Source organism: Carassius carassius, chromosome 5 (assembly GCF_963082965.1).
Source record: "Carassius carassius chromosome 5, fCarCar2.1, whole genome shotgun sequence".
Classification (NCBI taxonomy): Eukaryota; Metazoa; Chordata; class Actinopteri; order Cypriniformes; family Cyprinidae; genus Carassius; species Carassius carassius.
In genome coordinates, this window is record NC_081759.1 from 3,670,293 (window position 1) to 3,696,387 (window position 26,095).

The 26,095-nt window shown below is 35.0% G+C and overlaps 1 protein-coding gene across 1 annotated transcript in view; it reads left to right on the top strand.

Moving 5' to 3' along the window:
* unc5ca (unc-5 netrin receptor Ca) overlaps positions 1-24,654 on the top strand; it is a 174,216-nt gene extending 149,562 nt beyond the window's left edge. Inside the window, exons 8-16 of the mRNA XM_059549472.1 lie at positions 3,413-3,586; positions 5,999-6,340; positions 6,779-6,866; positions 8,992-9,160; positions 10,476-10,709; positions 12,315-12,461; positions 13,090-13,254; positions 20,410-20,588; positions 23,640-24,654. Coding sequence (XP_059405455.1) covers positions 3,413-3,586; positions 5,999-6,340; positions 6,779-6,866; positions 8,992-9,160; positions 10,476-10,709; positions 12,315-12,461; positions 13,090-13,254; positions 20,410-20,588; positions 23,640-23,802 — 1,661 coding nt within the window. The 3' untranslated portion in view covers positions 23,803-24,654. The remainder of the gene's footprint in view (positions 1-3,412; positions 3,587-5,998; positions 6,341-6,778; positions 6,867-8,991; positions 9,161-10,475; positions 10,710-12,314; positions 12,462-13,089; positions 13,255-20,409; positions 20,589-23,639) is intronic.
* Positions 24,655-26,095: the final 1,441 nt, after the last annotated feature.

The window sequence follows — 26,095 nt, forward strand, 5'->3', positions numbered from 1 at the left end:
TCAAGCATGGCTGTTATTATTGCTCACACAATTGGAATAAACCTGTATGTGTTACAGACAAGTATGATTTCTCAAATAATGCAGTTCACGCTACCATCCATAACAGTCTAACACAATTTGGACATTTTGTACGGCAAATGTCTTCAAAAAATGTAAAATTGTATGTTATCTATATTATATACTTTTTGTAATATATTTAGTGTCAGTAAACAATATATATCAACTCAAATTGTGAAACTCGTGTATTAAATAAATTCAATGCACACAGACTGAAGTAGTTTAAGTCTTTGTTTCTTTTAATTGTGATGATTTTGCTCACATTTAACAAAAACCCACCAAATCTCAACAAATTAGAATACTTCATAAGACCAATAACAATTTTTTTTTTGGCAAATTGTTGGCCTTCTGGAAAGTATGTTCCTTTACTGTACATGTACTCAATACTTGGTAGGGGCTCCTTTTGCTTTAAATACTGCCTCAATTCTGCGTGGCATGGAGGTGATCAGTTTGTGGCTCTGCTGAGGTGGTCTGGAAGCCCAGGTTTCTTTGACAGTGGCCTTCAGCTCATCTGCATTGTTTGGTCTCTTGTTTCTCATTTTCCTCTGGACAATAGCCCATAGATTCTCTCTGGGATTCAGGTCTGGTGAGTTTGCTGGCCAGTCACGCACACCAACACCATGGTCATTTAACCAACTTTTGGTGCTTTTGGCAATGTGGGCAGGTGCCAAATCCTGCTGGAAATTTAAATCAGCATCTTCTAAAAGCTGGTTAGCAGAAGGAAGCATGAAGTTCTCCAAAATATCTTGATTAACGGATGCAGTGACTTTGGTTTTCAAAAAACACAATGGACCAACACCAGCAGATGACATTGCACTGCAAACTGAGGTCTTGACCCCAGCCTCAGTCCATTCCTCGTGAAGTTCACTCAAATTCAAGCATAGATTTCGCTTGACAATCCTCATAACGCTGCGGTTCTCTCAGTTGGTTGTGCATCTTTTTCTTCTACACTTTTTCCTTCCACTCAACTTTATGTTAGCATGCTTGGATACAGCACTCTGTGAACAGACAGCTTCTTTGGCAATGAATGTTTGTGGCTTACCTTTCTTATGAAGGGTGTCAGTGCTTGTCTTCTGGACAGCTGTCAGATCTGCAGTCTTCCCCATGATGGTGTAGCCTAGTGAACCAAACTGAGAGACCATTTTGAAGGCTCAGGAAACCTTTGCAGGTGTTTTGAGTTGATTAGCTGATTGGCATGTCACCATATTCTAATAAAAATAAATGTAGACTGTGTGCGTGTGTGTGTGTGTGTGTGTGTAGTCAAACATTTTAACTTTATCTATCTGTCTGTCTTTCTGTCTGTCTGTCTGTCTGTCTGTCTATCTATCTATCTATCTATCTATCTATCTATCTATCTATCTATTTATTTGTCTGTCTGTCTGTCTGTCTATATCAACTGCTTGATTGCTTGGGTTGGTGCAACAGTGTAACTATATTATTATCTCCCAGCTCTTATCTGGTAAATACAAATATAAGGGATCAAGATATTAAGATAAAATAATAATAATATTGTGATTTCCTGTAAAACTGCTTTGAAACAATGTGAAAAAGTGCTATACAAATAAATTGACTTTAATAATTTTACTTCATTTTGGTGCCCTCTGCTGGTAAAGTGAGTCTGTTGTGGTCTAACCAATAGGCTTAAGTCTGTGAAGGATTGTAATAAATATTCATAAGCCTGAGTCTGTTGTTAATGTCAGCCTGATAAGTCATCTGTGTGAAGCATGAGTGGAGTTTTAGTCTGTGTACCTTTGTTGCAGTCTCACTGCGACTAATGAGTGATGAGCGCCAACGCGTGCTTTACACAGTCAATAGATAGAGAAGAGGGGATTTAAGCACATACACACAAACACACACACACTTTAAACATCAGAGACTGTGGTGATTTTGGCTGCTTCTCTCTTTGATGTTTCAGAGCTGCAGCTTCATTTCGGCCCTGATCCCCTTTTAATCTCCACATTCACAAATTCAGAAACACACACACACACACACACACACTCATGTAGAGAGAGAATCCACAGGAAAAGAGGTCGGATGAACATGTCACTATTGTTCTCCTGCAGTCTGCTGAAGAATGAGGCTGATTTCCAGGAAGATGAGCAATATGGCGTGTAAGAATTTATAGCCTCATTAAATTAAAGGACTGGATTCTCTTCTCTCGCAGTCTGACTGACTATTTTCAGGCTGTTTTTTCATCTTCCTGCAGTTGGAGGTCTAATTTTCTCTCTCTTACTGTGAAAACTCCTTCTAATGATTGATGCAGGGGGTTTATATACTGATTAATGCCGTAGTTTTAAAGGCCATTCTCAGACGTGACCTTTAACCCATATTGCTATAATGATTTGTCATTTGAAATGAAATACTGCAGTATATGCTCTGTAAAAAATAGTAACTGAAACAGTGTTATTTTAGTAGCATTGATACGCTATTATAGATTGAATTTTTTATTTTAGAGATTATTTTAAATGTTAAGTTTTAATAATTTTGTTGTGTCTTTTATTTATTCGTTTAAGTTAAACTGAATGAAAATAAGAAATGTCTAGGCACATAAGTGTACTTGTATGGCTGTTTGGTGTAGCATACTAACATACTAATATTTAGTATGCCTGCACTATACAGTATGTATACTGTGCACCATATGCTAATTTTCATTATGCAATAAATTGTAATTAATAAATAATTTTTTTATATGCTATTGTATCTTGGTTTTCATTGTAAGTTTAGTTTATGTTGTAATAATAGTAAGGTTTTAGATTTTTATTTATTTATTATTTATATTTTAATGCATAATTGTCAGTACACATAATTGTTGTTTTTATTTATTTTGTTGTGTTTTTTTGTTGTTATTTTTATTCATTATTTTATAAAGCTTATACAAGCTACGTTATAGCTTTTTTTTCTTATTTCAGTTTTGGGCTTAATAATCTTTTTACTTAATAATTTTATTTTAGTTAATTGCTGATGCAACATTTTATGTTGAATGTCTTCATTTAGTATAAAACAGAGGCACACTGCTCAGACTGTATCCCACAATGCAATGCTCTCAACTTCCACTCACATGTTAACAGCTCTTATTATACCTATTAATTGACTGGACTGCCTAAAGTTTAAGACACATAACCTAATTCAAAATATACAATTTAATTTAAAATGCTGACTGGATGCTCCTTGCACCATGATGAGATCATGTGACACTAATGTAACATACTATAATGTGTTTTAAACATTTCATAAAGAGTAACACCTACTGTTTTGCTTACTATTAATATAGCAGGCAGTATACAGTATATCCTGTATGCAGTATGTATAGGCTAGTGTTCATTCTGACCGTGACCTGTGTTTGTCTGTCGTGCAGAGGTGGCTCTGTGCATGGGGATCGTCATGGCGGTGGTCATGTGTCTGATCATCTCTGCTATCGTGGCGCTGCTTGTGTACCGCAGAACTCATCGACGCTTTCACTCGGACATCATCGACTCGTCTGTGCTGAACGGAGGATTCCAGCCTGTCAGCATCAAACAAGCACGCTCAGGTGAGACTCAATTTCAGCAATGGATCACTATCAGTTTCTGATTGGTGGGGTTTTTTTTCTTTTACTTTTATTCGGAGAGGATGCATACAATTTATTAATAGTGACAGCAATAACATGAAAAGTATTCCATTTCAAATAAACTTTCTATCCATCACAGAATCCTGAAAAAATGTATCACAATTTCCAAAAAGATTTTAGGCAGCACAACTGTTTTCAACATTGATAATAACCAGAAATGTTTCTTGAGCAGCAAGTCAGCAAATTAGAATGATTTCTGAAGGATCATGTGACACTGAAGAACAGATAAATGATCCTGAAAATTCAGTTGTGTATCACAGGAATAAATTACATTTTATATATATTAGAAAATATTTATTTCAAACTGTTATAATATTTCAAAATATTACTGTTTTCACTGTATTTTTATCAAATAAAAGAAGCCTTGGTGAACATTAGAGACACCTTTATTTAATTTTTAACATAAATTTGTAATATTGATAAAAAATAAATAATATTGTGTATGTGTGTGTATGTATGTATATATATCACAATTTTGGAAAAGAAAAAAAGTCTTATGGGTTTGGAATGACATGAAGATGACAAAATATTAATTTTTTTAAGTGAACTGTTCCTGTAAAAGCAAATCTAATTCTATTCTTCAGTGTCTTTTGCAGTTTTTACCAGATTGAAAGGGATTTAAGGCATTGTAATTATCAAAATCTTTTTAATGCACATCCTGGAGTGGATTACTCCTTCAGTAACACATTCAAACGCGTTATTCAGACACAATCTCTTACTGCGGCTCTCAGTCAATGCAACAGTTGGAGTGTGTGTGTGTGTTTCGGCATAAGACACAAGAATGATTAAAATTCCAATCAAGTGGTGAACAGAATGGAAGGCAGTGTTCCGGTGTTAAATTGTGAGGTGTGTGTGTGTGTGATTGCGTGTGTGTGTGTGTGTGTGTGTGTGTGTGTGTGTGTGTGTGTGTGTGTGTGTGTGTGATTGCGTGTGTGTGTGTGTGTGTGTGTGTGATTGCGTGTGTGTGTGTGTGTGTGTGTGAGAGAGAGAGAGAGAGAGAGAGAGAGAGAGACATTCCATCTGAGGAACATTAGAATGCCTGTCACTCTCCAACCTGAACAGGTTATTAATGAAGAATCGTCGTTCCGCTCGCTCTCGTATTGTCTCGCTTTTCTTCTAATTTTCCCGCTCGTTTTCTGTGTTAATTAAACATGAAGTGGACTGTAGGTGTAAATGGCACCCTGTCAGGGTGAAAGCCCCGTGTGGAGGACGTCGGAGAGTGAGTTGATAAATACAGAAGTAGAGGATGTTTTGATGGTAAAGCGAGACCAAAGTTCACATCCGTCAGTTTTGCTCTGGTGAAGATCTCTCCTGGGTTTGGATGTGTTTACTTCTATCTGTGTGATGCAGTGCAGTGCGGTTTACACTGTCTCACCGATCGCTGTGTGATGAATGACTTTAATGTGTGTGTCAGGAGTGTAAACTGAGCTAATGCTCACACCTGAGTAACCAGAGAGAGAAAGAGCTGGTGTGCGAAGTGACAATCCTCTGTTTAGTCACTGTACGAAGCTGAATGTTAATGAGCAATCAGTATGGAGATTACCAGCCGCTGGCTATAAGAGTCCTTTACAAGCTCACTCACAAACACACAGTGATTTCATTTCAAAATAGCACACAACACAAATACATACAAGGAGTAGGTCACCCAAAAAAGTCATTTACCCACCTTCATGCTGTTCCAAACCTGTGTGACTTTCTGGAGCAGGAAAAAGGAGATGTTTCACAGAGTCGTCAAGCTGCTCTGTTACATGCTTTGAAAGTGAATAATGGATGTGTTTACATCTAAATGATGCAAAATGATGTGGGAAATCACAAAAACAGCTTGTTTTGATCAAATCAATGTTTAAATCATTTTAAGTTTTTAAATTCCTTGTTTTATTGTTATGCTTTTTTTTTATATATTATTTTCTTTTCTTTTATGTAAAGTACTTTGAATTACCATTGTGTATGAAATGTGCTATATAAATACACTTGCCTTGCCTAATACATTTCTTTCTTGAGCAGCAAATCAGCATATCAGAATGATTTCTGAAGATCATGTGACACTGAAGACTGAAATAATGATGCTGAAAATTCAGCTTTGATCACAGGAATAAATTGTATTGTAAAATATATTCAAATAGTTATTTGAGATTGTACTAATAATTCCCAATTGTACAGTTTTTTCATTGTGTTTTTTAATTTTTTAATTAACGCAGTCTTTTAATGCAGCATAAGAGACTGCTTTCAAAAACATTAAATAATCTTGCCAAGCCAAACTTTGGACGCGAGGTGTATTTAATAAGCTGACAGATGTCATTAGTAATGATAGTAATTTCATGTGCGTGTTTGCAGCGGATTTGCTGGCCGCGACCCCTGATCTGTCCACAGCGGCGGCGCTGTATCGAGGTCCTGTATATGCACTCCACGACATCTCCGACAAAATCCCCATGACCAGCTCCCCTCTGCTGGAGACGATGCCGCTTCCCAACCTCAAGATAAAAGTCTACAACACCCCTCAGGAAGATATGACCTCTGACCTCTCCGCCACCCTGTCCCCTAAAGTCACCCACTCTCTTCTGGACAGTGACCACATGACCCTGCGCACCCAGACGCTGGCGCGCACACGAGACCCCACGTGTACGGCGTTAGGGTCATTTAGCTCACTAGGAGGTCATCTGATCATACCCAACTCAGGTGAGAACGGACACACAAACAATCACACAATCACACACAGCTTATTTATGTATAATTTATGATGCACAATCACACTCCGGTCCTCGCTCAGTGTCCAACATATATATGAATTGCCGTGTGATATAATTTATGATGATTAATTGATTCTGTTGATAGTCCTTCATTAGTCTAATTAAGGCGTATGGCTGAAACGGGTTCCAGGAAGATGTGATGGAAATGTCACATTCACGATCTCGCATTCGTGTGATGAGATGAACACGCTCAGTGACAGTGATGAATGAATCCAGGGGACGACAGCTAATAAATATATTACTTCATGAACTACAGAAATGACACACAACACTCCACTGACATTACATGAAACACTATCTATCTATCTATCTATCTATCTATCTATCTCTTCTCTCTGAATCTGTTTTTCTATAATGTGTGTTTCAGGTGTGAGTTTGTTGGTTCCAGCCGGTGCGATTCCTCAAGGTCGTGTGTATGAGATGTTTGTGACAGTTCAGAGGACAGAGAGCATGAGGTAAACACAAACACACACACACACAAACTAGGGCTGGGTAAAAAAATATTGGTTTCCTGATTTTAATCGGATCAGATTTTTACAAAAAGACTAACTTGATTAGTCTAGGCTGTTTTCAGTCAATGAACAGAACTTTGTAGTGCACCTCCCATCCAATAACTCACAATAAGCTTGGTAATTTGTTCATTTTGATATGAAACTAAGTCTCAGATTTCAAATTATTACCATTTTACTGCAGTATTCAAACAATAAATGCAGTTTTGCCATTGTTTAATGTGGAGTGACAGATCACTGTACTTCAGTTCAAGAGACACAGCAGCCAATGTGAACTCTTAGTCTCCTCCATAAACATGAATGAACATCTGAAGGTATGTTAAAAAAAAAAGAGTAACTTATCTTTATCCTGTCTCATGTGATTTCTCATGTTTTAACTGTGACCACACAATTCTGTCAATATTACAGCTTGTAAACAATGTCACATTAACGTCACATTTACCTCAGAAAAAACATTTATTGACCATAAACTCATTAGTCAGCTAGAATAATTAACTCTAAAGCAAAATACACGCACAGTGTAACATATTCATTATAATTTTTACTGTTCTTCAATGTCTGTCACATTTTTTATGACAGCCATCAGTAGAAATATAATTATGTAATTGTAACTTTATTATAAAAACTTAATTGAGTGTCATTTAAATGTTTGTATATGTGCCCCTGGACCACAAAAGGGTCAATTTTGTGAAATTGAGATTTGAATAAATAAGCTTTCCATTGATCTATGGTTTGTTATGACAGGACAATATTTGGCCGAGATACAAATATTTGAAAATCTGGAATCTGAGGGTGCAAACAAATAAAAATGAGAAAATAGCCTTTAAAGTTGTCCAAATGAAGTTCTCAGCAAAGCATATTACTAATCAAAAAGTTTTGATATATTTACAGTAGGAAATGTACAAAAAAATCTTCATGGAACATGATCTTCACTTAATATCCTAATAATTTTTGGCATAAAAGAAAAATCGATCATTTTGACCCATACTATGTATTGTTGGCTATTGCTACAAATATACCTGTGCTATTAAGACTGGTTTTGTGCTCCAGGGTCACATATAATTAGTTAATTTTACCTTCGGTATTATAGTAATGTACTGACTCTCATGTATATTGACAGATTTTTTTCCTGGACATTATTTGGCATGTACTGTACCTGATATATAAACAGAATAAACAATATTGAATTGAATCAAACGGAATCGAAAATGGAATCAAATCAAAAGATTGTGAGTCAGAAAAAAAAAATACTATGGACGTCAATGGCTGCCGTCAACTGTTTGGTTACCAGCGTTCTTCATAATATATTCTTTTGTGTTCAACAGCAAAAAAGAAACTTATACAGGTTTGGACCAACTTGAGAGTGTGTAAGGGTGCTTTCACACTTGGTTCACTTGCCTGGTCCGAACCCGAGTTCGGTTGCTCCCCCCTCCCCCTGCCCCCGCTGGACTGTGTTCATATTATAATATTTGAGTCCGAACCGCGGTTCGCTTGCGTCATCAAGCCAGCAGCTGTTTACCCCGTTGCTTGGTAACGACAGCGCAGGAGAAGGCGGCAAATGCATAACATTACTCTCTGCACTTTTATGTAATACATTTTTGAAATGTTCGTTTTGTTGATAAAGCTTCGGTACATAACGGCACTTGCGTCTGTCTTACGAATTTACTGAAAATGCTCTAAAGAACATTGAAGGCGAACATAAATGAGATGTACAGCTCTCTGCTTGCAGCGCGTCAGTCACGCTCAGGAAAGTGAGTGAAACACACACACAAACACACATTTTCATCAAATAATTTGTCATTAAAAGTGGTTCACTTCCGCGATTTCGTACGATTGCGTTCACATAAGCAGCGAACCGTACCATAGTTCACATGAAGTGTACCCCAGACCACCGTTTTTAAGCAGACTCGGGTACGGTTCGCGGCTGCGCCTCTGAGTACGGAAGACAGCATTCACATCATCCAAACGAACCGAATTCTGACGTCAATCGACCCCAGGTGCGCACCAAAAGTGCTCGTGTGAAAGCAGTTTTTGACTGAACTGTCCCTTTAAATGTGTCTGTGTCTCTCAGGCCAGTGGTCGGGGACGGGGAGGCTGTGCTCAGCACTGTGGTCAGCTGCGGTCCTGCAGGTGCCCTGTTGACCCGTCCCGTCATCCTCACTCTCCACCACTGCGCACACACCCACTCTGACGACTGGCAAATCATCCTCAAGAGCCACACGCAGCAGGACCAATGGGAGGTGAGGAATTTGAATACAGCCGATCGGGACAGCCACTGGCTGAATGAAAGCTTGGCAGCGAGAGGAATCAGGTCAGGGAAACTCTGGAGATGAGCTGCTCCATTTCAATAAACTACTTATCCTGCAGAGAGAGGGAAACATGACTGGAAAATAAATGTAACTATCAGTGAAGGCAGGCAGGGTAAATTGGCCTGCTGTGCATGGCAGGGTTCTACAAATAGACAACACAAAATTCAATTATTGAAAGAGTGGAGATGGGAAAAGGATGGGGCGTGTTTATCAGGAGGAATCTGCTTCCTTTATCAGGGCCGGGATTCCCTCAGACACACACTCGCATTGTGTCTTTCTGTGTGTGTGTGTGTGTGTGTGTGTGTGCGTGTGTGCGTGCAGGAGGGACCAAATGTCTTCAAGAACCTGCTTGTGGGAATGTATATTTCATTAAACCTGTCAAAAACATACCTGGGTCATATTTCACTCCAAAATCAAAAGAAGAAATAAGAAATTACTTTTTCCTAGACAATGAAACCTATTTTTAGGACTCTTGAAAGTGTTTGCTTTTTCATGTTATTTTTTATAATAATTAAGAACAACCCTCACCCAAAATAATTACTGTAACCAAAAAGTATTAATCTAACAATATATAATTTGAACAGTATTTTGTTTACATCCAATATCAATTGCAATGTCAGTTTTACAATTGCATCATTGCAATGGATTGTACTGCTATTCATTTATTTGTTTAGATTTTAAGAAATTGTTATATTAATGTATTAAAGGGATTCAGGAGTAAAAATTTACATTGTCACAAAAATTATTTCAAAAAATTATATATATATATATATATATATATATATATATATATATATATATATATATATATATATATAATGTTTTATAAAACATAAAATTATGTAAATTTTTTATTCATTAATCATTCATTAACTTATTTTATTATTATTTTAATCATTAAATTGGCATATAAATTGAAATATTACTAAAATATATATTTTTTTATTTTAAACTGATAAAATGAGATGAGGAAAATTTAACATAATAACATTATTGTGTGTTATTTTTTTGTGTTTGTTACTTATGCATCACTGCAGCATTTAAATCCTATAAATATTTCAGTGGAAAAGGGCAATAAAGCATGACTTATTTTAAAATAATAAATATCTTAAAAATAATCATATTAATCGCAAATTATTCCGAATTTAAATCCCACCAGGGTACAAATATATCTTCAAGTTTATAATGTATGTGTGTGAGAGATGATGAGCCGCTCATGTAAGTGATGTGTGTGTTCTGTGTGCAGGACGTGGTCATGGTTGGAGAGGAGAACTTCACTACTTCCTGTTACGTGCAGTTGGGGGAGGAGGCATGTCACATCCTGACCGAGACTCTCGGATCCTACTGTCTGATAGGCCAGAGCGTCTGTCCGTCAGCGGCTAAGCGAATCAAACTGGCCGTGTTTGGCCCTGTATACACAGCAGGTGTAGACTATCACATCCGAGTGTACTGCCTCGACGACACGCAGGACACACTCAAAGTGCGTAACAGCTCACCAGTGGGGCTTCCAAGCCCTCTTAAAAATAGTCAGTTAAGAGTTTCATAATCATTTTCCACCTTCTCTCGTTCTCTGACACTGGCTGTTTTATGCCATAGTATCTTATTTTAACTGACTTCTATATTGTATGTAAATGAGCACTGTTATGATTGGCTAATATCAGGGACTAGATCTAACTGAGGAATTACTCAGTTAATTGACCCTATTATGGGTAATGAAAGGAGTCCCCAACAACAGGTTGACATGCATACAAGGTCAAAAAACACACTCAGCGATGGCCGCCTTCCGCCCACTTTTGGCTTCAAAAACGCTCTTCGGAAAACTATGGGTGACATGACGGACACTATGTCCCATGTTTTTATACTGTCTATGATTTTACTGCTCCAAAAGCGGCACCTAGTGGCAAAGAAAATGGCAGACCAACTCTTAAAGACCAACAATGTTTCATGTTGGGGAAGTCGTGGCCTAATGGTTAGAGAGTCGGACTCCCAATCGAAAGGTTGCGAGTTCGAGTCCCGGGCCGGCAGGAATTGTGGGTGGGGGGAGTGCATGTACAGTTCTCTCTCCACCCTCAATACCACGACTTAGGTGCCCTTGAGCAAGGCATCGAACCCCCAACTGCTCCCCGGGCGCCGCAGCATAAATGGCTGCCCACTGCTCCGGGTGTGTGCTCACAGTGTGTGTTTGTGTGTGTTCACTGCTCTGTGTGTGTGCATTTCGGATGGGTTAAATGCAGAGCACAAATTCTGAGTATGGTTCACCATACTTGGCTGAATGTCACTTCACTTCACTTCACTTCACTTCTATGTTGTCAACTTGGGATTCTTTTTAAAAAAGACTCACTTTAATGATTCAGAGTCAACTCTTTCCTTTGAGAGACAATAACTTTATACATAGTGCACTTTCAGATTTAAAACTTTGCAAGATGTTTTCATTCACTTACAACTGTTACACACTGCATGAAAGGTACTTTTGAAAAATCCATAATAGGAACACATTAATATATATATATATATATATATATTTTTTTTTTTATCAAATCACATTTGAATGAAAATTTTAGTTTAAATATTAATATGTTTACATTATTTTGATCTGCTTTAATATTTTAATTAAAATGGTTAAATAATTTAATATACATTTATATTATTTTAATTTAAATTATTATTGTTATTATTGTAGATATTACCTAAATATAATTATTAATGTAATATTTTACATGTATACATATTTAAATAAATATGTATATTTTAATTTAAGTGATGTAATAATTAAATTTTATACAACATTTAATATAATGTAATATTGCTTAATTCTTATGTATTATTATTAAATATATATACTCAGTATTGATAGTTTTTATTTAATTAATTTTATATTTAAAAAATAATAATAATATAAAGAATTTTAATATCACTTAATTGTATATATTTTGTTGTTGTTGTTAATATGTACTTTTATATTATGTATGAAAATTTTTTGGGGGGCCAAACTCTTTCATTTTAACATATAATAAGAGGCATGTGAAATGTGACTGTATGATTTAAGTGGTGCAGCACTGTTGACTGAATGAGTTTGTGTGGACAGGAGGTGCTGCAGATAGAAAAACAGATCGGTGGGAAACTGCTGGATGAACCAAAGTCTCTGAACTTCAGTTACAGCAACCACAACTTGAGACTGTCAATACATGACATTCACTCGCAGTGGAAGAGCAAACTCCTCACCAAATACCAGGTGAAGACAACAGATACAGCTGAGGCTTCAGACAGGATTTCAAAATGTCAGGAGAGGGAGTAGAGTGTTCTTCTGAATTTAGGATAGAATATTGACTGGGACTAGATCTAGAGGAAGAATGAGACTTAATGAGTTTTTCTTTTAATTATTTTGAATGTTTTAATATATTTATTGTATTAATTTATTTTGATATTTTTAATTTAAATGATTAAGTAATTTAATATTTAATAGTATTTAATATTTCTTAATGTTAATATTTCTGTAAAAAAATTAAAACATATATATACAAACTTCAATAATAATATTATTATTTAAAAAATTATAATTGAATTAATTCAATGTAATATTTAAAATGAACTTATTACTATTTTTTTTAATTGTAACAATTGTATACAATTAAATTAAATATAATATATAATTAAAGTTATAAGTTAAGTTATAATTATATTAAAATTACTTTAATATAATTAAAGTAATTTAATATTACTTCATGTTTAATAATATTTGAAAACATATTTTAATTTAAATGATTAAGTAATTTAATATAACATTTAATGCTATTTAACTTATTATTATTATTAATTCTGAACAAACGTCAGGTAAAGTGTCTGTGTGTGTGTCCGTGCAGGAGCTGTCTTTCTCTCAGGTGTGGAGTGGATCGGTGCGTCAGCTGCATTGCTCCTTTGCTCTGGAGCGTCAGAGCGTGAGTGTGTGTGAGCTGTGCTGCAAGCTGTGCGTCAGACAGGTGGAGGGAGAAGGTCAGATCTTCCAGCTCTACTCCAAGCTGAGCGAGGTACAGTAACAAGCCCTCTCTCGCTCTCTGCTGTCCCACTCGAACGTCTTTAGATGCTTGATATTTGCTCAGAATGAAAACACACACTCGTCTTTAAAGCTGTGATGCCTCAATCGCTCTCGCAGGTAATTTATTCCTTCTGTGAATTTACTTCTGTCACTCTTTTATAGTATTTCCAAGCTTGTTGCAGTGCATTCTGGAATAGGGAGACCAGACGTCCCTGTACAGCAAGTTCCAAAATACATTGCAAAAAAGCCAGACCACACAGTAATCCGCTGGTTATTGGAGCAATCGTGTAGTGATTACTTTACCAACAGTGGGCGCTGTGAGCTACACTGATGACGTGCACCAATACTTGAAGAACGTAACCTGGATGAGAGCAGAGCGCTATTAACATCAATTATCAAAAGATACACAATAGACGGGTTTCCATCCAAAGCTTTGAATTTAACTTATGCGCAAAACTGAAATATTGCATAAAACATTTGCGAATAAGCTCCGTTTCCATCCAACGAGTCAAAGAGAACAAAATCGTCACTTCCTATTAGAACTGGCGCGAGGCTATATATCACTATGAAAGTAGGAGAAACCCTGAATATAATAATTTTCATAGGCTTATATAATAAATTACTCATATTACTTAAAAAATTACTTTATAAATTGCTCCTCAGAGTGAGCAGACGAAACAAAATAAATGTGGTGATTGCTTACAGAGGTGGATGCTGCTGTTTGGGAACGCAGTCGTGTAACAGTTCTGGGAGGCAGTTATTATACTATTCCTAATTATGCTTATTATTATTATGCTTATTAGGCTCATTTTGAAAAATAAAAATGCAACATAATGATTTTGCTAGTAAGATAGGATAGTGAGAGTAGAGCTGTAGTCAAGTCCAGCTTTGTCGAGTCCAAGTCAAGTCCAAGTCCAGGACTAGTCGAGACCGAGTCAAGACCGAGTCCAAAGAGGTTCGAGTCCAAGTCAAGTCCAAGTCCAAAAGTTTCGAGTCCAAGTCAATACCGAGTCCTGATGGGCCCCTATGTCCCACACCCATGAAAATATCCAGGTAAAAAAATATATATTTCAGATTCATACTTTTCAAGGGCCCTCTCTTCCTTTGGGGCCCTGGTAATCAGTACTGGTTTTACCCCCAGACCGACCCTGGGAGCTAAACTATAAAGGACACTGGCCCTCTAGAACAGAGTTTGGAGCTGTAACGTCAAATTATTTTTATGTACTTTATTTACATTTTATTTACTTTATAATGCTGCTGTTGCTGACATCATGTCACAGTGCACACACACATGCAAAGCTCGGGATATGACAAATGCGTGTGGTCAAGGCTAGAAGGGATAGTTTGGCTGGGCACATAAATACAGAAAATTTTTTGTCATACAGTACTAGGGCTTGCATAGACTATTCGGCGCTGTCGGAAACTATTGACTACTCCAGTATGCATTAACCATAATTCGGAATGTCACGGATGATGACTTCAAAAAAACGAATAACGGACAAGGAATAATTCTGCCTGAATACTCGGCTGAAGCTGGCACAGTCTGGAGTTTTCTAGATAACTGTTGAGTCATGGGGGATCAGCGCAATATTATACACAGACCTCTAAAGTCATGAGTGTGAAGTGAATGAATGTAAACTTTATGAGTAAAAAGAGCGTAAATCAAACACCGAATTGCTGTTGCCTCTCCGTGCATCTCTCAGAAATTAGAGCTTTGCAAGAGTAATATCACCTACAATAATACATCATACACCTTCTATTATTTGTAAATATTTAAAAGGCAATGACTTAAAGGGTTGGTTCACCCAAAAATCATAATTATGTTATTAATAACTCACCCTCATGTCGTTCCAAACCAGTAAGACCTCCGTTCATCTTCATACTGTCCATGTCCAGAAAGGTAAGAAAAACATCTTCAAAGTAGTCCATGTGAAATCAGAGGGTCAGTTAGAATTTGTTGAAGCATCGAAAATACATTTTGGTCAATTCAATTCACTGACTGAACTGCTGTGAAGAGAGAACTGAAGATGAACACCAAGCCGAGCCAGATAATGACTCGTTCACAAGTCAAGAACCGTTTCTGTCAGACGCGTCCGATTCGAGAACCGAGGAGCTGATTATACCACGCATGTGTGATTCAGTGTGAAGCAGACTGACACACAGAGCGTCTGAACTGAACTGATTCTTTTGGTGATTGATTCTGAACTGATTCTGTGCTAATGTTATGAGCCCAGGTAAACCGAAGGCTTGTAATCATCGCCAATGATGCCATTACATCGAGCGCAAAAGAACCGGTGAACTGTTTTCTTCAACCAATTTATTGAATTGAAACCGATGCAACTGGTTCTTGACTCGTGAACGAGTCATTATCTGGCTCGGCTCGGTGTTCATCTTCAGTTCTCTCTTCACAGCAGTTCAGTCAGTGTACTGTTTAAGTAAATGAATTACTCCGGGATATTGGTTTGTTTTAACTCAGAGGGAGTGTCAGCCACATTAAAAAAGTTAACAGCTTAAGTCATTTGTGGATTAATGCGTATTGGTGACACAAACCGTTTAAAACGATTCAGTTCGATTTGGTGAACTGGTTCAAAAAGATCCGGTTACATCGAATGATTCGTTCGCAAACCGGATATAACAAACTGCAGTGTTTTGAACTCTCTCACAACAGACCCGGAAGAGAAGACGATGCTGAATAAAGTCATAGTTTTTGCTATTTTTGGACCAAAATGTATTTTTGATGCTTCAAAAAATTCTAACTGACTCTCTGATGTCACATGGACTACTTTGATGATGTTTTTCTTACCTTTCTGAACATGGACAGTAGACCGTACACACAGCTTCAATGGAGGGACCGAGAGCTCTCGGACTAAATCTAAAATATCTTAAACAGTGTTCTGAAGTTAAATGGAGGTCTTACGGGTTTGGAACGACATGAGGGTGAGTTATTAATGACATAATTATGATTTTTGGGTGAATTATCCCTTTAAAGCTTAGGCTACGATATGAAACGAATGAATGGAATAAGCACAGCGCGTTCACCAATCAAACAGCCGCGTTGCGTCTCAGTCTCTCAAAAACCAAACAAGTTCTCTCTCAAGAGTAGGCTAATAATCAGCTTAGATACAGATACATTTTCTACTTGTCCTACATGTTTGCATCTTTATCTTTTGCTGGTTTGCACGATGCACACACATTTGTTTAGTGAAGTTCACCAAACATTAAGACTAGCTTAAAGAGTTAATGTAATGAAAATGTGTGCATTGATTCAGTCGTGTTCAAATGATCACTAAACGTTTGTCATGACATCTCTCTGCTTGCATGATAAATATTATTTTAGAAATTAATATTTATTTTAGTTTAACACGACATACTTGTTCTGTGATAACTACTAAAAAAAAAGATAAAAAGTCATAACGGTCTTATCAAGTAACTGTACGACGTTGTATCCGAATGCAGATACGAAAAATGTTGTGATTGTTACAGATACAAATACTGGCTGTTACATGAAACTTTAAATATGTAATGTCATAATTATAAAGTTTTTAAAATTTACACATGTAGGCTCATTGTTGCATAAGGCTATACATTAATAAGCATTTATTGATAAAAAAACAAAACAACAAAAAAAACAACTATTTAATGTGTTTTCATTTACAATAGCATGAACCACAAGTAGTCGAGTAACTCAAGCATTTTTTAAATAAAAAAATCACTAGTAGAAATCAGTAGTCATGCAACCCATATACTGTACAGTACAACATTAATTAGTATTTCATTATTGTAAAGGGTACATTTAAGGCTATCTAGGTGTAAACGTAAATAAAACACAATCTAACAGGTAGAAAATAAAATTAGAAACATCTAAACTTTTCAGAATGCAGCAAGTGCACCGCTGGGCATGCACATCATTTCCTGTAACAAAATTGAAAGCTAAACCAAGATGGAGAGAACAGCTGATCATAGCAGTACAAGGATAGCACTTTTTAAAATGAATTTATCAGCAGAGCCACTGCAAGGCTTTCTTTTAGTGCTGGAAACTTCTGCGTCTTCATGGAGAGCGGGTCATGGTTGCCTAGCAACAGCAGAGGCCACCGGAGCGTAAGCGCAGGCTACAGAGTGCTTTGGAAAAAAAGGAGAAAGCAGCGTGCCTAGCGTTTTCCACACGTTTTCAGTCGCGACATCATGCAAATTTTGCTGGACTCGGTCGAGACCAACAAGAACATTTGGCGAGTCCAATGGCCAAGTCCGAGACAAGTCCGAGTGCAAACGCAACGAGTCCGAGACGATAGAAAAATGTCTCGAGTCTGGACTACAGCCCTAAGTGAGAGTAATTTCCAAGCACACTCACACATACACAAAGTTACTAAAATTGTCATCTGTCTGGGAAAATTAATACATTAAATAGTTACAAACAGGAAATGTTAAAAATATGTTTTATTTTGATACAGTATTTTGTTATAGTATAAAAAAAATTTTAACTGCTTGCTATTGACCATTATTACTAGTAACTATTTTCATAGTGTGATTTTTGGTGAATTGTGTTAAAACTAGATCGAAATCAAAACTAAACACAATCATAATAATCAAACTAAACATCATCATAATTATATTAATAGAATAGGGAACCCACAATATTTAAAAAACTATATATTCACCCTGTTTTTTTATGCTAAGAAAAAAAGATCAGAGAGAGAGAGAGAGAGAGAGAGAGAGAGAGAGAGAGAAAGAGATTTCAATGATATTTTGACCACTCAAATAGGAATATCCCTGGATTCAATTTCAGAAATCTGGAATTCTGGGATAGAATTCTGGGATACTGTCTAGTTAGAGAGTTCACTAGGGTTTGTAACGGCTCTGAGCTCTCCATCAGCTGTCTTCCTTCAGTTCCCCGGAGAAGAGGCTGTTGAAGAGCTTCAGCTACTCTTAACACCCTCACGCATCGTCTGTCTATACATCACAAAGGGTTTTCACTGAGCCGCTGTGTTTTTCTCCCTCCGCCGCTCCTGGGCTTTAATCAATGTGTCTAATTAAGAACAGCACAGATTCGTTAACATTATAGATGGATGTGTTGCTATGAATTGAGTCCTTCTGGGCTGCGAAGCGCGTCTGTCTGACTGATGTTCGGTCTCTTCAGGGACTGTTTTCAGTGCACTTTTCATTTCATACTAGTAAACATAGATTGAGTGCATTTATTGATCAAAGATGCTCATTTTGATACACTTGTGCAACGATGTTTAAAGAGGTGGTTGACTGTTTGTTATTTTCCTAGGCTTGATTGTGTTTATGAGAAAATAATAAAATAAACATTTCAAAGTCAAAACGCAGAGTGTTTTTATAATAATGCATCTCTTAAGTGAAGTTTCAATGGCATTATCGTTTTCATCTCACCAACGTACAGCATAATGTCTAATAAAGTCATTTATTTTAGTTTCTTGCCAAAGCAACATTTTACATTTTCATAGCATTCATACTTTATATAAGCTTTATTTTAATTAATGAAAATGATTTTTAATATTTCATTATTATCATAGTTAACAATACATTAAAAACACTGGTACTAGGTGTTGAGGTTTTCAGTTTAACAGGAATAAAACAACATTTTAGTCATGTTGCTTTGTGCTTTTAATTGTAATAATAATATTACAGTTTTTGCTGTATTTTTTTAACAAATACATTATTTTATTTGTTAAAAAAATACAGCAAAAACTGTAATATTATTATTACAATTTAAAATAGCTGTTTTCTATTGTAATATATTTAAAAATGGATTTATTTTTGTGATTATTATTTTAATCTATCGTTTCAATGTTGTGATTTGGTTGCATTTTTGTGTGAATTTTAATATTTGTGTCACTTAAATGCAAAGCAGCTGCACTCATTTCATATCCTCAGCTTCTGTTCTTATGGATGTACAAAAGCAGAAGCTTTTATTCGGTGCTGTTGCTTTTTATGAATAATATCACCAACGAGAGTGATTTAATTAAACCTCCTCCTCAACACACATGCACTCGCTCACGATTGAGATTGCAGCTTGGATTTTAATGCATTGGAAATGTCAGTTGATATTATTTCCAAGAAGCAGAGCATATCTTCAGCAGGCAAACAGCCTTGATTCGGTGAAAACATTTCTAAATACCAAAAGAGCAGCGGAGCTAAGACGCATGATGATGTCTATACATTTGAAGATACTTATGAGCAGCTTCAAAATGACAAGCAAGACGTGTGTTAGTGATCAGAAGAACTATGTGTAATCAGTCTCTGTTTATTATTGTTTTTAAGAAACAAGATGTTGGTGAAGGTTTACCCCAAAATACATCACAGATCATTTATTATTCCATGCAAAAAATAAAAAAAAATTCACATAAGGAAAAACATGCGGTTTTTGTGCATGTACCTTTAAATGCAAATGAGATGTTGTATGGTCCCCGCACCCTTCCAGAAGAGTCTTTACAGTTCATGCCTCGCATACGCTGCCAAAACAAAATGTCTGTTTGGTTTGGATTAGCATGTTTATTGTGCTCACGTTACATTGCAGTTCGTCGTTGTCATGAAAGTGTATTATTTGTACGCGTTTTAAAGCCGCATCAGTTTAAACGTCTGATATACAGTGTTCTGAGTGTGAGGACTAATTTAATTTCTTATTGCGCTTAAACTGTTACGTACATGGAAGACAAAAACAGTCGGCTGTGTCTGCGTAAACAGCTTGAAAAGAAATCGCATGTAAATTTTTGACCTGCATGACAGAAGGGTAATATTCCGTACCTACTGCTGTCTGTGCTGTTAATATAACTCAAACAACAAAACAAACAGAAAATCACTGCACTTAACTGAATAATGTAAAGTAGTTTTAAGAATGAATTTCCTACATAATTGCTGAGTTGAAATTCTCTAGCAAGGACATAAACGTGGCAGACTGAGTACAGCTCACTCAGGGGAGGAGCTAAGCTAATATAGGCAAAGATCATTACCAGTCGTGGGCGGGGCTTGTGACATCAATTTGGAGTACATTCCTGAATTACTGATTTTGAGACGCCATTTCTGATTTATGGGAATTTTTGCCACTATAGGGTGGTTGTGTACATTCACTTCTGAAACATAATTAAATAAAAAAAAAACATATAATATATATTGTATGTGTGTTCTGCAGGACGTCCAGAGCATCGATACGTCCCTGATGGATCCAAGCAGCAGTATCACGGTTCTTGCGGGTCCAAGCGCGTTCAGGATCCCAGTCGGCATCAGAAGCAAACTGTGCAGCAGCCTGGACATCCCGCACACACGCGGAAACGACTGGAGAATACTGGCGCATAAACTCAACCTGGACCGGTGACGTTCACACACACATCAACACCGTCTGTGCATGCAGTCACACATACAGTCATTTAGACCTTCAGTTCCTTTTCAGGAAGTTTGTAAATAATTAAATACCATTAAGGTCATTAAGATTTAAGTCTCTTCAGCTCACCAAGGTTGCATTTATTTGATCAAACAGTAAAAACAGCAACAATGTAAAATATTATTACAATATTCTGTTTAATATTTTCTATTTGAATAGATTTTAAAATGCAATTTATTTCTGCGATCAAAGTTGTATTTTCAACATCATTACTTCAGTCTTCAGTGTCACATGATTCTTCAGAAATCATTCTAATATGCTGATTTGCTGCTTAAGAAACATTTCTAATTATTATTATTATTATGTAAACTATAATAATAATGCATCCTTGCTAAATAAAAGTATTATGACTTTTTAAAGTATAAAAATATTATGACTTTTTTTCTAATTGAACATTACTTTATAAAATATTAATTTTGTGCTGAAAAGTTATTAATGACTAAATTTAATTTAACGTGAAAGTCTAGCTTACATTTGTATATACGTGCTAAAAATGTCAAAAACATTTAAATATAACACCTATTCTCATGTCAAGTTCATAAAATAAAATAAGATAAATTATATATGTTTTAGAAATAATGTTTTATATTTCTATGTACTTTTCTTTTTTTATTGTGTTTTTAATGTTAGTTCTTCAGCTTAAATCTCTCTTTTTTTCAGTTATAGGAAAAAATTTTTAATTAAATGTTTTTATTTTAAATTAATTTTATTTTAGCTTTATTTCAATTAATGAAAATAATTTTTGACCGCATAGATTTTTACGAATAATATAATATAATATAATATAATATAATATAATATAATATAATATAATATAATATAATATAATATAATATAATATAATATAATATAATATAATATAATATAATATAATATAATATAATTCTCATTCACCATAAGTTAACCATAAAATAAGTAATTTTCATCTATCATTATAGGTCAACATTTTAGCGCATCCCTTGTGTGAGCGTTTTTTTTATCATCAATGTGCTGAGACTGCAGTGTAGTTTTTAATGTAAAAGCGATAGAAGAGAAACTAATGTGCTCTAGAAGTATCTCATAGGAGAGTTTGAAGACAATTAATGGTGGAAAAACAGCAGGAGACCAAATGAGAAATTTCCTATTGTTCTTTTGGGTCTGCCTGGAGGATACGAAGAGATATATTCACTCTCTCAAACATCAACTTTTCAAAATATCAGCGTTTCGGTGCGCCTCCACAATCCACGTAATTAGAGGAAAAGGCAAAAAAGCGCAGGACCCCTATGGTTTGAGTTCTTGTTGAGGTTTTACTGCAGGACGCTTTAAGAACGAGGATCTGATTTCAAACGAGAGAGAGTTTAGGATGGAGAGTTTGCTGTTCACCTCTGAGGACCAATAGGCATAAAAGAAGCAGAAGACGAGAGATTTTGAGTTCACAGGGGACAGGAAGAAGAGAGATAAAACGAAGAGGATCCTGAAAAAAATAAATAAATAAAAAAGATGTTCAAAGTGAAAAGACAGGCTGTGCAGCACCTTCTGCAGGGATGTGTTTCTTCTCCATTCAACTCTGATTACAGCACCTCTGACTGACTGATGTTATACACCATCTGATGGTGGAAGTGTGTCAACCTGCTGACATTTTGCTGTGCTGATCATATATTTGCTTTACATATAGTTCATGTGAGAATGATGGGAAAACATGAAGAAACAACAACTTAAAAAACATGCAAAGAAAGCATCACGAGATGCGTCACACCTTACAGAAATATAGATTCAATTGTAGACAGGCATGAATACTGGCTTTTTTTATTTTTACTGTATAATTTAGTCAAAGGAATAGCAATCATTAAATATTTATTTATTCTGTGGCTGATGAGTAAATCCTTCAATACACATAAAACAGAGATGTATTTTTTATGTATTTTATTTTAGCCTATATGGCATTTCAAAGGAAAGAAATTAAGACATACATAAATATTGGTGTTGTAATTTTACTGTTATTATATAAAATAATAATAATAACATTCTTTTAATTAATTAATTAATTTGTATTATTTTTAGTGTTATTTTTACTATTAATTTAAATTGAATTCCAAAGCAAAAAAAAAAAGAAAAAAGAAAACAAACGTAAATATTGGTGTAGTAATTCTTCTGTTGTTATATAAAATAAACAAATAATAACAACAACATTCTTATTTGTATTACTGTTATTATTACTATTTTACTATTAGTTCATTTTGTTGTATACATTTTTATTATTGTTGTTGTTGTTAAATACTTGTGTTTTTTATTTACACTCTAATAGTATTATTGCAGTAGTAGATTCAGATTTGTTATTTAAATATTACAATTGAAATAAAAATTGTTTTGAATAATAATACGTACTATTAGAATAAATGAAAAATATTTTGAATAAGAATAACAATAATTATTATAGTTGTTGTTTGCTTTTGAATACTATTTGTTTTTACTGTCGAATATAAATATTTCTATTGATTTATTATTGTTTTTATTTAACTTAATGAATAATAACAGAAGTAACAATAATAAGTATTGTTATTAAATACTATTTTTATTTACTGTGCAATACTATTTTTTGTATTATTTAATGTTTAAATAATATATTTATTATTATGATAACAATACTAACTGTTACCAAAATTAAGTATTTTTATTAGTAGGAGTAAATCTTTTTTTTTTCTTGTCTTTTGCAGATCACATAAAAAAAAATATATATATATATATATTTCAATGTCACCAATAAGCACACCTTTATTGCGTTATTATCAAAGAAATAACCTCTGTTTTACATTAAATTTACATTAATATTTAGGAATAATCTTATCTGCTGGTTTGTGCCAGAAAATAGTCAAAAAACAAAACAAAAACATAGCCACATTAAAATAGCATAACATTTTTAAAACAATTTTACACAAATAACTATATTGGTGATATATTGTGTTCCTACACCTCTTTAGTGTTTCCTCTCACGTGCCCTGCAGGTATCTCAACTACTTTGCGACTAAGACGAGTCCGACCGGAGTGATTCTGGATCTCTGGGAAGCTCAACACTTCCCACATGGAAACCTCAACCAGCTCGCCACTGTCTTAGAGGAGATGGGTCGCCATGACAACAGCATCGCCGCCATGGCCAAGGAACAGTGACCCTCACATCGATGATGATGTCCAGCTCAAGTTGTGTTGCCACTCGATCAAAAACCAAGGCGCTGTGCGCGGCATCTTATCCAGTGTCTTGGAAACATGCGTCGCTGCCATCAGTGGATGTGGATGCCGCCAGTTTGGGGTCAAAGGTGAAGCAGGAACACGGTCGAGACGCTTCAGGCTCAACCAGTTTTCACGACAGCAGAAATCTCCCACTGTATCATCCTCTAGTCATGGTTTTACTGAATTTTGTGGTGCCATCTAGTGGTTGCAGAAACAACAAACGCTCATGTAATATAATATTTTGAGACATGAATACAGTATTTAGTGTGAGTACCTTAAAGTGGCCTTTAAAATCCAGTTATCGTTCAGATGCTATTTGAATTGTATTATTTTTGTAACGCGAGGACAGTAAATATGATAGTTTGTTGAACAAAAGTGCACGTGAGCACTCGCCAGGGATTGGAGAATCATGTCAGATGTTGTTTTATGATTTTCTGGAATGCAATGATTTCTCACACTGTAATAATGATGATCTTCACTCGTTCTGCATGGGCTTGTTCTGTTGTGCTTCATCAGTGTTTCACGCCTCGCTCTACCAGACGCAGAGCAAACTTACCCCTCAACAAAACTTACCATGGTGACTACAGGTTCTGCTAAAATGTGACGGGAACTACAGTTATTGTTATTACTACTGGAATATTGTAATGATTTAATATAATTCTTTCTTTAAGTGAAGGCTAGTACCAAGTTATTGTAGTAAGGTTAATAACCACTGCTGCCAAAACAAAAGCTCCATGGTTAAACGTTTGAATGCCAAGAAATTAAAGCAGACGTAAATATTTATATTGTAATTTTGCCTTTGTTCTATAAATAATAATAATAATAACTATATTATTATTAAATACACATTATTATTGCATATATATATATATATATATGTATATATATATATATATATATATATATAGTAATAATATAATAGTATATATATATATACAGTATATAATTTAAGTTTGATTTAAATTATTACAAATATTTTTTATATTTGAGGAATTATTATGATTATATATAATCATAATAATTCCTGCTAGCTTGTGTTGTTATTATTCAAAATATATATTTTTTGTTTTAATTTTAAATAAGTTTATTTAAATAATAAAATGTAATAATATTTTAAATAACAAAAAATTATGTATTAGAATTAAATTATAATTAGTTATTGTTATTAATGTATGTTTTTATTTTGTTATTTAAATATTTAAATAATATTATTATAAACATTTTTTTATTTCCAATTATAGATAATTGTATTTATTTAAAAAATAAAAGTCGTTATTGTGCATTATTTTAAAAAGAGTAAATTTATCACTTATGAAAATTTAACATAGGGACTAATGTTTCTGCAAAAACATGATGGATAGGACAGTTTTTGTTACTACTGGAATATTGCAATGAACGAATCTACTTCTTTCAGAATCCTTCACCTGAAGTCTATGACAGTGAGTTGCTGTGGGCTTATTGTAGTAATCATAACTGTAGTGCATTTTGGTGGAAGCTGTGGTTATGGTGAATTGTTTTAGGGGTTTTTCTCTTCTGTCCGGACTCAGAGTCAGAATACTGTACACTACCACACAATCACAGCCGAACATATCAGAAATATGATATGTGTCATATAAAGAAGTGCTGGTTACCCAGTGATATGAGACAAAAAGAGAAACTAAGCAACCAATAATGTCCTTGTTAGTTGATGGTTAGGGCAAAAACTCAGCCTTTCTTTTCCTTTCAAGTTACACTGCCGGTCCAGTGGAATACATTTATCTGGCAAATATTAAAGATGTCACTCCTGTGTGACCCTTCGTCCACACACTTACACTAGAAATAAGATCTATCAATCACATGAAAGATGTCAGACATTTGATAGATATCCAAATACATGAATGAAACTTTCTATTTCTATGGAATATGTTTGCTTGAGTTTATCGGGTCATGTTTACATGCACATCAACTTCTTTTGACATTTAGGAAAGCAATGTCCTGGGGGAAAGAGGGCTTGTTGATGTCAGCACAAAGTGAGAAAGTAGTTATATTCTGATGGAAATGGTTTTTTTTCTTTGGAGTCATTTTCACTGATTAATCATTTACTATACTGTGGAATCCCATTTCTGCCACATAAGAAATTAAAATCATGCTGTGGAAAATTATAATTATGACATTAAAAATGATCATTTTTAAATAAAAAGTCATACTGATTGTGACAACCATTAGAAAATATGGCCTAAAAAGTCAAAAATTA